General features: G+C 39.9%; 1 protein-coding gene across 2 annotated transcripts; it reads right to left on the reverse strand.

Annotated features, from left to right (window-relative positions):
* Positions 1–286: 286 nt before the first annotated feature.
* On the reverse strand, positions 287–15,696 carry mapk14a (mitogen-activated protein kinase 14a). Of its 2 annotated transcripts, none has more exons than XM_086067311.1 (12): positions 15,320–15,696; positions 12,543–12,672; positions 11,913–11,971; positions 10,257–10,368; positions 10,124–10,153; positions 9,274–9,321; positions 9,063–9,177; positions 8,157–8,228; positions 4,307–4,386; positions 2,258–2,336; positions 1,895–2,068; positions 287–1,093 (listed from the first exon to the last, which is right to left on the reverse strand). In XM_086067311.1, the coding sequence occupies exons 1-12, from the start codon at positions 15,436–15,438 to the stop codon at positions 1,029–1,031; spliced, it is 1,083 nt and encodes a 360-aa protein (XP_085923437.1). In that variant the 5' UTR covers positions 15,439–15,696; the 3' UTR covers positions 287–1,028. The 2 variants fall into 2 exon arrangements, with proteins under 2 accessions (XP_085923437.1, XP_085923436.1); XM_086067310.1 differs by lacking the exon at positions 4,307–4,386 and adding an exon at positions 5,772–5,851.
* Positions 15,697–15,931: the final 235 nt, after the last annotated feature.

Genomic DNA, 15,931 nt, shown 5'->3' on the forward strand with positions numbered 1-15,931 from the left:
CAAAGTAGCAAAAATATAAAACAAAACCTGTCAATATATATTTTTTTAAAACTGATTCATTGTATTGTATTATTAATGTATTAAATACGACTGAAAAAAATGCATACTAGTTATAAAATAGTGTTTAATTAAACCAGGCATACTCGTTATAAAACTGGTTAAATAAACCAAAGTACAAGTGTACATTTAAATATTTTTACAATAATAAATTAATTTTATAGCAGGTGAACTCTCATGTAAGATTATTTTTTATTATCGCCTTTTACAAAGAAAACATACAAACAGATTTCTTGAAAATAGTTTTTATTTTGCTTATCAAAGGAAACAAGTCGCTACTAGTCTGTTGGACTGAAAATAGATGGGTGTTCTCATTTATAAATACATCCTCCACAAAGTATAAATAGATCTGAAATAGCTCTTTTACACATTTACGCAGTATTTCTATTGCTGCATTATAACACTTACAAAGCAGTAAAGTACTTAGGCAAAATATATTTGGACAGATTGTGGACAGATTGTGGACAGTGACGCACATTTCATTATAAATATGGCACATTTTACATACTCTTATGTGAAGCCCTTCTTGAAATATACACTGAATTGTAAGATGATAGACATGTCACTCAACTTTAAATGTGCAGATTAACATTTACGGTCAAATAGGAAATGATGAATACAAAATATTGCCAGGACGATGTTCCAGCTTTGCATGCTAAGCCTTAGATAAACATTTCATTTTTTTCCCCCATTGATAAAACACAGCATAGCACAGGTATAAAGGTCCAAGTTTTTCAGCATCCAAGTGTCACAGTGGTGAGTCAAAATGTGATTTTACCAAAACAGACGAGATGAAAATTTAACTTTTTCATCAATGACGAAAAGAGTGGTTTGATGTTTTCCTCCGGGAGTAAAAGCCTTGTGAAAGGCAGGTTGGTGCTTGCTGTGTGTTTTGGAGAGTATGAAGACTAATGGAAAAAAATGTACAAATTGTCAGATGGCGTCTGCATACTTGCAGGAGCCACTTCCCGTTACTCCATGTCATCCTCGTCAAAGATGGGCGGCTCGAAACTGCACACCTCCTCATAGGTCAACCCTGCAAATCATGAGCACAAGAACCCCAAAGGAGTTTTTAGCCTATGTAGCTATTTTACTATATTCAACATTCTTGTCAAGTACATATTCATTTTTAACATCATAAAAAGGTATGTAAGTGGGATTGGAAGGGCAAATCCACGTATAACTGATCACATTATTAACGTATTGACCGGGAAAATTTATTATTTTTTTGTTACAAAATATTCTTGAGTAAGCACCAATAACCACCAATATGTGTTTTCCACGAAAAATGTGTGTTGACCAAAAAAAAAAGAAAAAAAAAAGGCATTAAATTCACAGATGTATACGCAGTATGTGTGGGTCCATTGTAATATGAATCAATATCACCATATTCGATGGAATAATTAATAGGATAATCTTTTCTCTTTTTTTTTTTTAATTGATAGTGACAGCACTATTTTATTACATCAAATAAATAATATGCTGCAAGAAATGTATATTAGTCAAGCTCCCACACTTCTTTAATTAATTAACTGCAAACAACAATGTCAAAAAGCATATAGGGCAGCTAATTTAATTTTGTTGTTATTTTGCAAGGTTTTCAGATTGTATATCTTTTTTTTTTTTATGTCTTGATAGTAACTATGACAATTTTAATATGTTCATAGTGTCTCATCTCTTTTGGGAACTCTAATAAATATAGTGTAAAAAATGCATAATATGTCTCTTTCTTACAATTGTTGTCATATGCCTAACATTGGCGTGTCAGAACTTTAAGGTACCACCACATAAACATGCACCAGAGTTGAGAGTTTAACGCAGAAGACTGTCGACATACGTTTCCACTCTTCGATCTCGAGTTCGCGGCTCTCAAAGCTCTGGTCGTACGGCTCGGCCTCGGGCTCGTCGTCGGGGTCGTGGTACTGAGTGAAGTACGGGTGGGCCAGCGCTTCGGCTGCAGTTATCCGCTTGTCCGTGTCCAGAACCAGCATTTTCTCCAGCAGGTCGACAGCTTCATAACAAAGCGAGAGAGAATGTATGTTATCACTTGGCAGATTTTATACAGTCCCAGCTGTTACAGAGGTGAAATAATTAAATTGTGGCTACAATATAGATTTTACGTACCCACGAAACAAAATCAGTATTATGTGCTCTGGAACTATCTGAAACATTCAGTTCACACGCGTTGTGCCAAAATTACCTTGCGGATTGGCGCCAATAAACACATCAGCAAAGTTCCTCTTGGGCAAGTGTGGCAAGGAGCTAATGTAGTTCCGGGCCTGGCAAGAATTAAAACAGTTCCGTCAAGATTTCTCACAAGCAGCAACATGTTATACATGTTCAATACAAGCACGTTAATTAATGCTCCGTGCATTCTCTTGTTGCTACTCGCTACTTTCTATCTAGACTGTGTGATTTATCGATTTTAGAAATGTTATACAGTTTATTGCTCAGGGCATTATTTATTTATTTTTAGCAGATTCCGCAGTTCAAAGAGAAAACATGAGCAGTATAATTTTATAATTGTTTTGCACAATAAGAAAGGAGCCCAAGGTATTTGTTTCCAAGCCAAAATGATTTTGCCAAGGACACCTTGTCTCACCAGTCCAGCTGTACTTGAGAAGAGCGTGAGAGAGAGCTAACGAAGAAGCGCTTTTACTCTTGGGCTAATTAGCCTAACGACATAGTTGCCCAAGTCATATCTAAACATTATCTGAGAAAGAGCAACAACTATTTTTAACAAGCAAACATTTTTGTTTTTGTACAATAACACTGAGTTCAAAATTACTCGAGCAATTATGCTATGAGACTAGCAAGACGTACCAGCCTAGGCATTCAGTTTGACAGCTCATTTTATGAGACAGAAATTTTGAACATTAAAACGGTTCATTAATTAAGGGTCTATTTACATGCATGTTTTGCCAAAAATGTTTTTTTTTTCTTAGAAGATACACTTATTTTCACATTACCAGCAAAGGAAAAAAAAATTGCAATCATTTAAGTGCAAGTTAATGCCAACAAAAGCATATCAGGAGAAATAAAGAATACAAGAACAACAACAAAAAGCATAACTGGTTTTAAAGGTAATTTGCTTATAACAATTTTAATTAATTGACTATTGACTAATCATTTGGAAATTGTCGTTGTATATAAAAACGAAATAAATAAAAATAAGAATCTTGCCATGTGGTCTAGCACTCGACTGTTCAGTGCCTGTAACAAATACTACTATATATGACAAAAAGGTGACTTTGGTCGGTAACTTTCAAATAGATCACGACTTAAGGTTTCTGCCAATGGGATTATCCAACTGTAAGCCAAAACAACAAAGACAGCTTTTGTGGTCAAATAAACGAGTGGTTAAAGCATTAGAGCAATCAGTGGAAGCCCCAAATAGCGTGAAAACATGACCCAGCAAAGACACAACAGCAGCAATCTGATTGGACCCTGATGAAAGGTGATTCATTAGCATCGTTGCTTCATCTTCACTGTACAGTCCATGATGTTTCTATAATATTTTCTAACTGGAAGTATATCAAATGAAATATGATGCAAAATGTTTTATATACATAAGCTTATGATGACTGAGGTCCAATACAAGAGCTTCATCAAATATTCTGCATTTACAAACGCGAATGCTCATTTTTGACTAGCAGCGTCAGAGTGTTATTCAGTTAACAATGTTTATTATTGTGCAAATGCCTGTTATATATGGATAATATTTTGGTGATCACATTATGCTACCTCCAACTGTTATGAGGCAAACTACAGTCAGCCATATTAATAAACACATTGTCTACACTCCATGTTTCCGGCCAAAAGGACCAGTTTAAAAAGTTTGAAAAGTTAAACCGTGCAATAACAAATTTATAGTTTTCACTTTTCAGAGAAAACATGTAAATGATATTAAAATGAAGTAGTATTTTGACGAGAAAAGTTGTAATATGATGTTAAAATCAAAGTTTAATAAGGAAAGACAGACATTTTAACAGGCAAAGTCAAAAGATGCAACTTTTTGTCTTGTACACCTTTCATTCTGGAACAGATGTGTTTTTTCTCTAAAATAAATCACTTTTTTTCCAGAATAAAAGAGGATTTTAATTCTTCCAAACCTTTTAATGAGCCCAAAGTTAAGGCAAGGAGGACTAATTGGTTTACTAAGTTCGTTGATTGCTTCTTTTTTTTTTATGAATCCCGAGCTACGGCTCACGGCACTCCCAGTTTGCAAACAACTGCTACACGTGCTCACCTCGTGGCTGGGCATCCTGTTTATTAGTGACGCCGGCGGTGTTCCCGTCAACCGCATTATCTGCTGAAGCTGGTTTATGTCTACGAGGCTGGTGTCAAGGGGAGTATAGCGACAGCCGAGTTGGTTAGGGGAGCCTCTTCTCAGCGTAACGTTATTACGCTGAGAAGCAAACTCCACGCTTGGAAGCCAAAGGGAAGGAATGGAAGCAGGCGGAAGACAAAAGACAAGAGTGAGAGCTTGAGTGAAGCCAGCATCCACCACCAGCAAACATACTTTGGATGTATTGGGAATCATTCACTCGTTCCGAAATTCCTAATTACTATTTAGGGATACTCTCTTTTTTTGTGTACTATATAGTGCGCTTGGTGAAATGAAAAAAAAACAATTTTGGAACACTAGTCATGTCAATGCTGCCAATATTTACAACGTACCAGATTATCATCTGTTGTTGGACTTTCCGTTGCAATTATTGAGTAAATAAAACAAATCAGGGATGTCACAATCACAATCTTTTGCATCCAAGTCACTTGATTTTGAATACTGGCCGATACGGAGTACTATCCAATAGACTTTTTTTTTTTTTTTTATGTGTCACATTTGCTAACCTGTTGCACTTTCAACACTCTGACGATGCTGCTTTGCAAGCTGCTTGGCCACAACATAAATTCTATCGGACTGTCAGCCATATAGGCAAAATGCTTCCATATTTCACTCTGTGCCTCTTGTCACTTGTAGCCAATTTGTTCTCGAATCGCAAACACGAGCTTTGGGGACAACGACGCTGCCCACTACAGAGCTGAAGGAAGTAATTTCAGCCCAATCGGGAATTATAACACCAAAAAAAAAAAAAAAAAAAAAAACTTAGTTGAGTGCATTTTGCAAAATTAATACAAACATCCGCATTATGCGGTTATCTAATTTTGCACTACATGAAACCTCACATAAAGGTTAAAGTACCACTGATTGTCAAGTGGGGTGAAATTTGTTCTCCGCATTTGACCCATCCACAGAGGGAGCGGTGATCAGCAGCAGAGGATTGCCTCGGGGATCATTTGGTGATCTAACCCCCCAATTCCAACCTGTAATGCTGAGTGTCAAGCAGGGAGGCAAATGGGTCCCATTTTTTATAGTCTTTGGTATGACTCGGCCAGGGATTGAACCCACGACCTCCCAGTCTCAGGGCGGACACTACAGCTGAAGTGATTCATTGGATCATTGGATATACGAGCATATTGCTTTTCTAGTGAACAATGTTTGCTCACTGCTTTTCAAGATGCATTTCATTTAGATATTCAAACAACATTACAAAATGGTTCACTACTGTATATAGAGGATAGTGAGCGATTCCCAACAAAGCCGCTCAATGTTTTGATCAAGCGAGCCAACACATGCGGTCAGTGAGGCAGCACGCACGGGCAAAAAAGTGTCGCAGAGCAAAAGCCTCGGCGTGTCGTCGGCAACTCACAGACTCTGAAGAAATTTTCATCAAGAGCTCAGGCCCCGGCGTTCCGACCAGCAGCATGATTAGCTTCAACTGATCAATATCTACCGGCATGTGTTAAAGGAAGACACTGACAGACAGGACAGCGGGACAGTGGGACCCGCCCGGGAGTCTTCGGCCTCCTTGCCATGTCCACCATCACTAATGTGTCAACAGGGAGTGTAGACCAGGTGCATCGATAAGCATCGTTGGAGAGAGCAGAAAGGGGAAAGGAGGAGGAGGTGGAGGAGGAAAAGGAGGTGGAAGGAGGATGAGGAGAAAAAGGAGGACGACAAGATGGAGAGGAAGGAGAAGGCAGAAGAAAAGGATGACGACAAAGAGAAGAAAAAGGAAGGGGAAGATGGGGAGGAGGGTGACACAGAGAAGGAGGTGGTGAATGCACAGCGCTGACTATGGCTCACAAAAGATGCAAAAAAATAGCTGCATCAATTAATTTAGCAAAATTAGGAGGAGTTGAGGAAGGAGGAGGTGAAGATGATGAGGCAAAACAGGTGGTGGTGGAGATGAAGAAAGAAAAAACAGAAAAAAGAGGAGTGGGTGGCAGAGGATAAGCAAGAAGGATAGGAGAGAGACGAAGGAATGAGGACAACGAGGAGGAGGAGGTATCGGAGAAAAGAGAAGGTGGGGTGGACGATGAATAAGCAGGATTATGAGAGGAAAGGAGGAAGGAGATGGACAATAAGGAGAGGACGGGTGGGGAATGCAAGAGATGAGGAGGAAGAGGGGAAGAAAGAGGAAGAGACAGAAGGAAGGCTGCAAGAGATACAGGAGGAAGGAAAATTAGAAAAAGGAGGAAGAGGACAAGTAGGAGGGGGTGGAGAACAATGAAGTGGGGAGGAAAATTTTGAGGATAAAGGAGCACGAGAACGAACAAGAGAGAGGGAGGCTAAAGGAGGGAGAAGAAGGTCGATGAGGAGGAAGAAGGCTGGAGGGGGAAAAGGAGGAAAATAAGTAAAAAGAGGAGGAAGGAGAAGAAAGAGAAGGGATAGAAGAGGAGGAGAAGGTATAGAGGTAGAATGAAGAGGAAGAAGAGGGGGAAGGAGGACAAGGAGAGAAGTAGCAGGGGTGGAAAATGAGGAAGTAGAGAAGATGAGGAATAAAGAGGAGAAGGAACCAAAATGGGGAAGGTTGAAGGAGGAAAAGTAAGAAAAGGAGGAAGAGGAAGGAGGAGTTTAGTGGAGGATGACAAAAGAGGAGGAAAAGGCCATGAGTAGAAAGAAGAATTAGTTGGGGAAAAGAAAGAACGGCAGAGGAGGAGAAGAAGGAGAACAATGGACAAGAAAGAGGAAGGCTAAAAAAGGAAGAGGAAGAAGGGTGAGGAGGAGGAAAAATACGACATGAGGAGAAGAATTTGAAGGAGGTAGAGGGGGTAGGAGAAGAAGGAACAGCAGGGGAGGAAGGAGGAAAATAAGGAGGACATTAAAGAGGAAGTGGAGGATAAGGAGGAAGGATGAGAGAAAAAGAGATGGAAAAGAAAGGAGAGAGCGAGTGGAAAAGGTGGAAAACAACAAGGATACAAAAGAGGAGAAAGACGGACAGCAACATGGAGTAAGAGAAAGAGAAGAAGATCGAGGAGGAAGTCCTGAGGCATCTTTCGAGCTCAGCAGTTAGTCTGAAAGCTGCCAAGAAAGGAGGAAGACCGCGCAGCCGAGCTCAGACTCGTGCAAAGATGAACGCTATCGTCCAAGCGATGGAGCACGGACCATTCGGAGCAGACCTTCTCAACTGGTGGGCTGCCACCTCTTTCGTTACAAACCGTTTCTTTCACATCCAACGTTGCTCAAGCATTCTCAAAAAGGCAAGATGGAAATTGTAAAAACAAAAACTATTATTTATTTTGATAAAAATCAGTAATTGCTTTATAAAATAAATTTGGGGGGAACTCGATTAAAATAAAAAATCTGATTATTGTGAGAAAACAAAAATATTAAAAACAACAAAATAACGACATAATTCCCAGCATTACGTCAATAAACAAAAAAAAAACGTTTGAAAAACCTCTTTGCCATTTTCCCAACATCGCAAATTTGCCTAAAAATAAAGTGACTGTCAAAATCAAAGTCCAGCAGGTTAAATCTTTCTTAGTTAATTCATGTCCCACCAGTTGAGACTGCCGCCCGTGGTTGAGTACATGAAGTGAAACATGGAAGTGAAAAGCGCGTGGACTGAAGGGAAGTGAAGAAAATGCAGCCTATGTGCACCGTAGCAGTCATCAACACCTCAGGCTGTCTCACATGTGAAGGGAAAAGCGTTGAAGTTCAAAGAATAGCACAAAGAAGTTCTTTAACAAAACTGACGACCAGCATGCAGCGTCGCCACCTAGAGGGGACGAGCCCATGTGAAGGATACGGTCCGTTCCCGGGAACAAAGTTCTTCCTGTGAGAAGTTCCGCCATGATGCAGCCCACCGACCAAATATCCACTGCAACACGCACACACAATCACAAGTTATCAATGAGACACGTGTGTCACCGTGTTATAATGAACACATTTCAATAACATCAACCATTATTGTTTAGTGTGAGGTAACTCTTTATTCTTTGTGGATTTTGACAAAAAAGAAAAATTATTGAAATTCAAATCAACACAAAAATGTAGTAGAATGCAATTTAAAATCTCAAAGGCTGCAATATGAAGAAACCAAAAACACGTTTGCCTCATTTTTGTAATCTGTCTTATAATTTACTGATTTATGTTTACACCACACGTGTGTGGTAGAATTTCTTTGTCAGTTTGTCACATTGAACGCTAAAAAAAACGTTTTAGAAAAAAAAAAGTCATAGAGTTTATGGTGAGCTAATTTAAGTAAACTGTCTTTCATATTTAAAAAATTGTTCATTTGTCTTTATTTAGCATAATCAATACCACAATAACAAAACATTTATGTATAATAAAACTGATTTTGTGTATTGTAATACAGATGAATTTATTTTTTGTTTTGACAAAAAAACAAACAGGAAGAGGATCTTGAAGAAAAAAAATCTAATTTGATAATTTTTTCCAAAACGTTCAGCTCTAGACCGCATCAATAATGCACTGTGAAAAAGAATCACTCCATTAGTGCTGGGGAAAAAAAGTCGACCAAGTCGGTTGGATCAACCACGAAATTTGGTTGACGCAAAAATGCATGCGTCGAAGCTCTCTTTATAATTTAAAAAACATATCTGCGGCACCTGGAAGTTGCCCGAACCAATGGGGTACATGGCACGGAGGAGGCGGGACTTCTGACTTCCTGATTTTTTCAAGGATACCCTACCTGTCATGTTGTAATGCATCCAGTTCAACATGATCTCTGGGGCGCGGTACCAGCGGGTGGCCACGTAGCCGGTCATCTCGTCGTTGGTGTGCCGCGCCAAGCCGAAGTCCAAAATCTGTCAGGCCAAGTCGGTGGTTAAAAAGAAGGGTTCAATACACACAGAAGCGTCTTTTGCTTTGTGTCGATGATTGCATGCAGCAGGATGGCTCACCTTTAGCTCACAATCCTCATTTACTGCCAGGTTGCTGGGTTTCAGATCCTGACAAGAACAGCGATATTTTTTCATTTGTTGTTGCATGAGGCCACAAATTTTCTTTTTAGAATGGCAAAAATGTTATTCCTGGTTTGGTCAATAAAGTTGATGTAGGACTGGGCAATTAATTGATTTCATCAATATTTGTCAGTGTAATTCATATTATTATATCCCTTTTTCTGCTTTGTTTTGAGCAGTTTTTGTAGTTCAAAGTCAGAGTAAAGCCATTTTGTCCTAAGGAGAAACAATTATTTTCAGATTTTTTTAATTTAAAAAATGAATATCGGACTATTTTGGGGGCAGGGGGGCGTGGGATCAAGATTTCATTTTGATTTTGGAACAGTGGTGCAACAAATTCACCTCACAGTTCTAATGCCGTGGGTACAAATCTGAGCTGCGGCCTTCCTCTGTGAAGTTTTGTAAGTTCCCCACATGCCTGTGTGCGTTTTCCCCCGGGTAGTCCGGTTTCCTTGCACATTCCAAAAAAATGCATGGTGGTATGTTAATTGAACACTCTAAATTGTCCGTAGGTGTGAATGTGAGTGTGCAGGGTTGTTTGTCTATGTGTGCCCTGTGATTGACTCCCAACATGGCACCTGGCGCCTCAAGTCAGCTGGGAAAGACTGAAGATAAGTGGTACAGGAAAATGGATGCATGGATATATTTCATTTTAATATCACCGATCATTTTTGTCAAATCCAGGGAAGAACATTCCATGTTTCCCACTCTCAGCGTTTACAGGCCAGCCACGAAAGAACGACTCACACTGAATGAGAGGCAAAGGTACATAACCTTTCATTGCACTTACTCTGTGAATGATGTCGGCTGAGTGGATATACTGAGGAGACACAGTGCAGAAGATGTCCATTAACGGTTTTGGTTTAATACACTGCTGCCAGTTCGAACGTACACAACAATGTCAAAGTCCAAAGAAAACTCACCTTCAACCCTCGGAGGATTTGGTATATGAGGAACTGCACATGGTCGTCTGTCAGCTTTTGACATTTCACAATGTTGTTGAGGTCCGCGCCCATTAAGTGAGTTACAAGGTACCTGTGTCAATTAATGACAGGTTTAATGAATGCTTGGCTAAAATATCCCAAACTGGTTGGCAACTGATGTTTCTAACACAAATGGAATGTCGATGAACCACACACACTGATAAAATAATACGAACATAATTATTAAATATCCTATAAAACACATCATATTAAAGATGTAGATTTGCTACATTAGAGGTAAACAGACATTCAATATGAAATGAATATGATACATTTTAGGTACGTACATTAAATGCGATGTAAATACCGTATTTGTTCCGACCGTTGGCCGCACCACATTGTTAGGTGCAATATCAATGAAGAGGTCTATTTTAAAATATTTTCATACATAAGGCTCTGCGGGTGAAAAGAAGCGTTATTTTGTGAAGCATTGTATTCTAAATAGTTTATTCTAATTGTACTGTATGTTTATTTGATAAGATTTAGCGTTACACTAGGTTATATCTGGTAGCTGTGTGTCTGGCTTGCTTTTGTTCGCCGTGCAACTACACGGGGGATTCTTCAAGTGGAGGAATGGAGGGCATCTTCCAACTGACAAAAAAACAAAGTTTGAACATTGCTAGTCAATCCTGTGATGGGTGGTTGCTATTACTTTGGCTGAATGTTATCTTGTTTGGCAGTTCAACAGCTGCAAACATAATACACTGCACTCACTATTATCCAACCTTTTTTATTCATAAATATGAGGAAGAGAAGTGCCAAGTAGTTTGCAGTTGGACAAGTTTAGTTAGTTTTAGTTTTGTTTTGTATTGCAGAAAGTGTGTGTCGTGAGCAAAGATGACTGATTGCTGGGCAAACCATCAAGCCATGCGTTAAAGTCACTGTTGCTCATGCTGGAGCATTTCTTATACAATTTTCTTGTCTTGGTTTGTTTTTGAATTATTTGAGATATCATAGGCGGAACTCTGCTTTGAAAACAGCTGACAGTGAATGAGTTAAATATAATGTAAATATGGCACAGGAGGTGCACAGACTTAATACAAATATGCTACGTTAGAAGTGCCCATATGGAATATGACATGAAAGTGGAGTATAGTAAAGTTATTAATAGTGCCTGCCCGCTGGAGTCCACATTTGTTCACAGTAGCAGTCACTCAACTCAGCATAGTTGAACCACCTTGGAAAACTAGGACACATACAGAAGTCTCCCTTCTCTATAGAAAGATTCTCATGGCTGTCACTGTGTGAAGCCTCGCCACAGTATTCTGACTTGGCAGGCTATTTTTAGAGTTGGGGGCGGGGGCTTGTGGAGGGGAGCACACAGCTCCTGCATGCCTATTTTACTATTAACAGAGCATGTGCCATGCATCATTGGTTACAGTCATAAGACCTTTATGAACTGCATAGGCAATCTTTTAAAGGAGCCATATTGTATTTGTTCTTGAGTCAGAGACATGTCATTAAGACAATTGGAAACGCTACTAAATAATGAAAACAAATTCATACGCATATGCTATTCAGGTAGCACTTGCAGTCAAAGTTGTGATAAGCGTACGTAACTTCCATATAAATTATTTTTCAACACATTGGACTTACACATCTGTGAACTCCTTCAGAGAGGTGGCTGGACTGAAAACATCCAAGAGGCCAATCACCTGCAATTACAAGTATCCAATCAAATCAACACAATACAAACAATCTCATGATACTAAACAAGCTTTGAAAGTGTTTTTGTTCTGATCAGGCTTTTCCCCCCGCAGCATTAAAATGCTCAAACTTCAACACAAATCATTACAGTAATTTCTGGACTATAAGGCGCACCTGACTATAAACCGTGCTAGCTAAATTTGGAGAATACTCGAGTTTATCACACATTTAAGCCGCACCCGACTATAAGCCGCAGGTGTTTTAATGTTACCGCACCGGGTTCCCGCTACTTCCTTTTCCATAATGAGGGCGCCAATTGTCTCTCTCTCATTCTGTCTCTTTTACTATATTTGGGCTCACTTGGTTTGGTTTGCTATGCCTGACACTCTTGCGCTTCCTTTATAGTGCCACCCCTTGTGATCTGATGGAGAAGCCGCACCTTTGTATTAGCTGCAGGGTCAAATGCAAGTGAAAAAAGTAGAGGCTTATAGTCCAGAAATTACTGTACTTTAATTAAATTGACTCAAATGAATTAAATTATCCAGGCTTACAACATAAAAACGAAAGCAGCAGACTCACGTTTTCATGCTTCATGTGCTTCAACAAGCGCAGCTCTCTGTAGGTGCGCTTGGCGTGGATGATGGACTGAAACGGTCTGGAGAGCTTCTTCACCGCCAATTTTAAGTCACTCTTCACGTCATAAGCAGAACTGGAAAGCAAACATTTGCACACTGCCCTTGAAAATCATTTGCAGAAGGCGCGGCAGAATGAAAATGCGACATCAGCAGAAAAGGGCAACTCTCAGCTTGCTGTTTCCACACTAAAAACCTCACTGCTTCCTCTAGCTAACCCACCAGATTGTGTGAAAACCACATCGCACATGATTGAAGCCCGAGAATAATACATGAAAACTTTATAATGAAGTAAGTATGACATTTCCTTCAACTGTGGAGAAAATTAATCATCAATTGATGATGAATTAAAAACATCACTGTGTATAGTATCTGGCTCACAGTCACTCAATCCTGGTCTTCTTGTGTTTTCCTTCTACATTCCAAATCGTAAAGTCATTTTCACACTGCACTTGCTCAGTGTAAAACAACTTGCAGGACAACAAAATTACCGGTTGCCGGCGTGCCCATATTCGGAAGTGCTGACATAGCAACCTACAGCTACCATGAAGTAAAAATGCAGATTTTGCCACAGGTTAGACCGCACCTCGACAAGATGCATCTTTCACTTGCAAAAGGAAAGCCCTGACTTCGCTCATGAGGATGAGGATACGAGAGGCAGAGAAAAAAAATAATGGCTCGGCGGGACCTTGTATAGGTTTAATCATGTCATTACTTGGGAATAAGTTTGCCAAAATAAGACTATGTGACTGCGCCAGCTTCTCTTGGTGGCGCTTATCTGATGTCACAATACCGCCGCTGTTGAAGAGAACAATTTTCAATTCGAAGCACCTTGCTGTCACAGCAGAAGTCCGCTTGCCACATTGTTCCAGGCAGCAACGCTCCATTCCGTGCCTCCCTCCCCCCACCACATACACAATGAATGGGTTTGATAGCAGCGCACTTCGCCATGCTTAATGCAGTGTGAAAAGGGCTTTTGTTTCATTAAAGACGCCCAAGTGTCCATGATTGTGGATGTGAGTGGGAATGTTGGTTTGTCTTTATGTACCCTGGCATTGACTGATAACCAGTCTTTTTTTTTTTTTATCTGTGTTCTCAAACTGATTGGCTACAGTCATGGCCAAAGGTTTTGAGAATGACACAAAGTATTGGTTTTCACTAGGGGTGTGAATTGCCTAATACCTGCCTATTCGATTCGTATCACGATTCATAGGGCACGATTCGATAACGATTAATCCCGATATGAATCTATAAATTGATTATTGCGATTCCACCCCCCTCAAATTTAGAAAATACTAATCAGTAAACTTCTACATGTAAACTGTAAGATTTGTATGAAAATGTATTTATTTATCTGAAAATTCAGGCTTATAACTGAGCCACTGCATTTAACAAACAGGTTGCAGTCGGTTTGAATAGCACTGAAATAAAATATTCAGGCTTAATGTTCCATTAATATAACATTCTTCCATGCTTAATGTGTGAAAAAGGGATTCATCAGAGAAAATGACTACCCAGTCCTCAGCAGAGCAGACCAATCCCTGCATCTTTTGCAGAATATCAGTCTGTCCCTGATGTTTTTCTTGGTGGCTTCTTTGCTGCCCTTCTTGACACCAGGCCATCCACCAAAAGTATTTGCCTCACTGTGCGTGCAAATGCACTCACACCTGCCTGCTGCCATTCCTAAGCAAGCTCCACACAGGTGGTGGCCCGATCTCACAACTGAATCCACTTTGAGAAACAGTCCTGCCGTTTGCTGGACTTTCTTGGGCACCCTGAAGCCTTCTTCACAGCAATTGAACGTCTCTCCTTGAAGTTCTTGATGATCCGATAAATGGCAAATATTGACTTAGCAAATAATGTCAATTCATCTGATGACTGTGCATAACATTCTGGAGTACATTGAAATCGCCATCATCAAAAACCAGGCAGTAGATATTGTGAAAATGTATATTTGTGTCCTTCTCAAAACCTTTGGCCACGACTGTACACTATACTACCTGTGGACTTGGTCTGGCCTATAAAGACAGTGACTCCCGATGTGTTTACTAACAGCAATTCTTATTACCAAAAATTGTTATCTCTGTTTTCTTTTACTTCAGTTGAAGGAAACTTGTAACTTTCATTTGGATATATTTGTGCCCTGACACTGACTGGCAACCAGTGAGTCCATGGTGTGCAAAGCCTCTTTCCCTAAAGCCAGCTTGAATAGGCTGCAGTTCACCTGCAACTCATTCGAGGACAAGCATGTTTTTTCAATGGCAAGCAAGTTGAAGCTATCTATATTAACAAGCACTTATATACAGTCCTATTCTTCTGTTACATTAAATGCACTTGGTCACAATATATTATTTTTTTGTTGCATTAAATAAACTAAACCCTGCTGAATGCACATTTGCAAGCATTCTGAGCACTTTATTCAGAGCATCACGGCCTCCACAAGTCAGCTATGTGACGCTAACCTACGTCATAGCACTGGGACAACGTTTCAATTCTTACTGCGTCAAGTTTTTTGGAGCATATATGCGAAGAGTACAGACCATGGGTGACAGCATTTCAAAACGAATCAATTCAGTTCATGTACAGTAAAAGTTTTTTCTGACAACAAATGCTAGCGCTGATGACATGCTAACAAGCTTTAGCACGGCGATCGTAGGCCTCATTGAAATTAATGGGCGGGGGCTAAAGTTTGTGACACACTAAAAGAAGCACAAAGTTGTTTACCAAACTGATCCGTATGCGCCAGAGCCGACCGGAGACAAGTTCTGGTAGCGGTCCGGGACTTCCCATATGGCTTTGTTGACCTCCTGCTGGTAAAACTTGGGTCTCTCTTTCTGCGACATTGCTGTCGACCACCGACTATCGAGTCAACTCACTCTCGTTTGGTCTGCAGCCGGACTTCAACTTCCCCAAAACTTACGAAACTACAATAAAAGAGAACTCTTTTTTGCCTCCTCTCCGCGCGACAACTTGAAAGTTAGGCTTGTCCTCTTGCGAAATGTTGCAAAATCCCCGTTTGGTTGCAAGCACAAAGAGTCTGAAAGCGTTCACTTTGTTTTCGACGCCTCCGCAACTCTGCTGTGCCCAGCTTGCAACACCGCGCCAAGTCTCGCGAGAACAACCACAATTCCGAACGTGACCCAAATGTCGCGGTGCGTTCATGTAATGTGGGAGAATAGTTGTAATCCCATAAAAATACCAAACAAATTTTAAAAGTGGCTTTTAATAAATAGCACCGTTATATATTTTTTTATTAAATTACATAATATAAAGAATAGTAATACATATTTTACAATCAAATAAGACATTTTATTTGAATACTGATTTAATTCAGTG

Source organism: Leptonotus elevatus, chromosome 2 (assembly GCF_054856555.1).
Source record: "Leptonotus elevatus isolate MCC_2025b chromosome 2, RoL_Lele_1.0, whole genome shotgun sequence".
Classification (NCBI taxonomy): domain Eukaryota; kingdom Metazoa; phylum Chordata; class Actinopteri; order Syngnathiformes; family Syngnathidae; genus Leptonotus; species Leptonotus elevatus.

Coding starts and splice junctions, on each gene's coding strand:
- mapk14a (XM_086067311.1), bottom strand. CDS start 15,438: ATGTCGCAGAAAGAGAGACCCAAGTTTTACCAGCAGGAGGTCAACAAA. Junction 11,972..12,542: donor AGCACATGAAGCATGAAAAC/GTGAGTCTGCTG, acceptor TTGTAATTGCAG/GTGATTGGCCTCTTGGATGT. Junction 2,337..4,306: donor ACAGGATGCCCAGCCACGAG/GTGAGCACGTGT, acceptor AATTCTTGCCAG/GCCCGGAACTACATTAGCTC.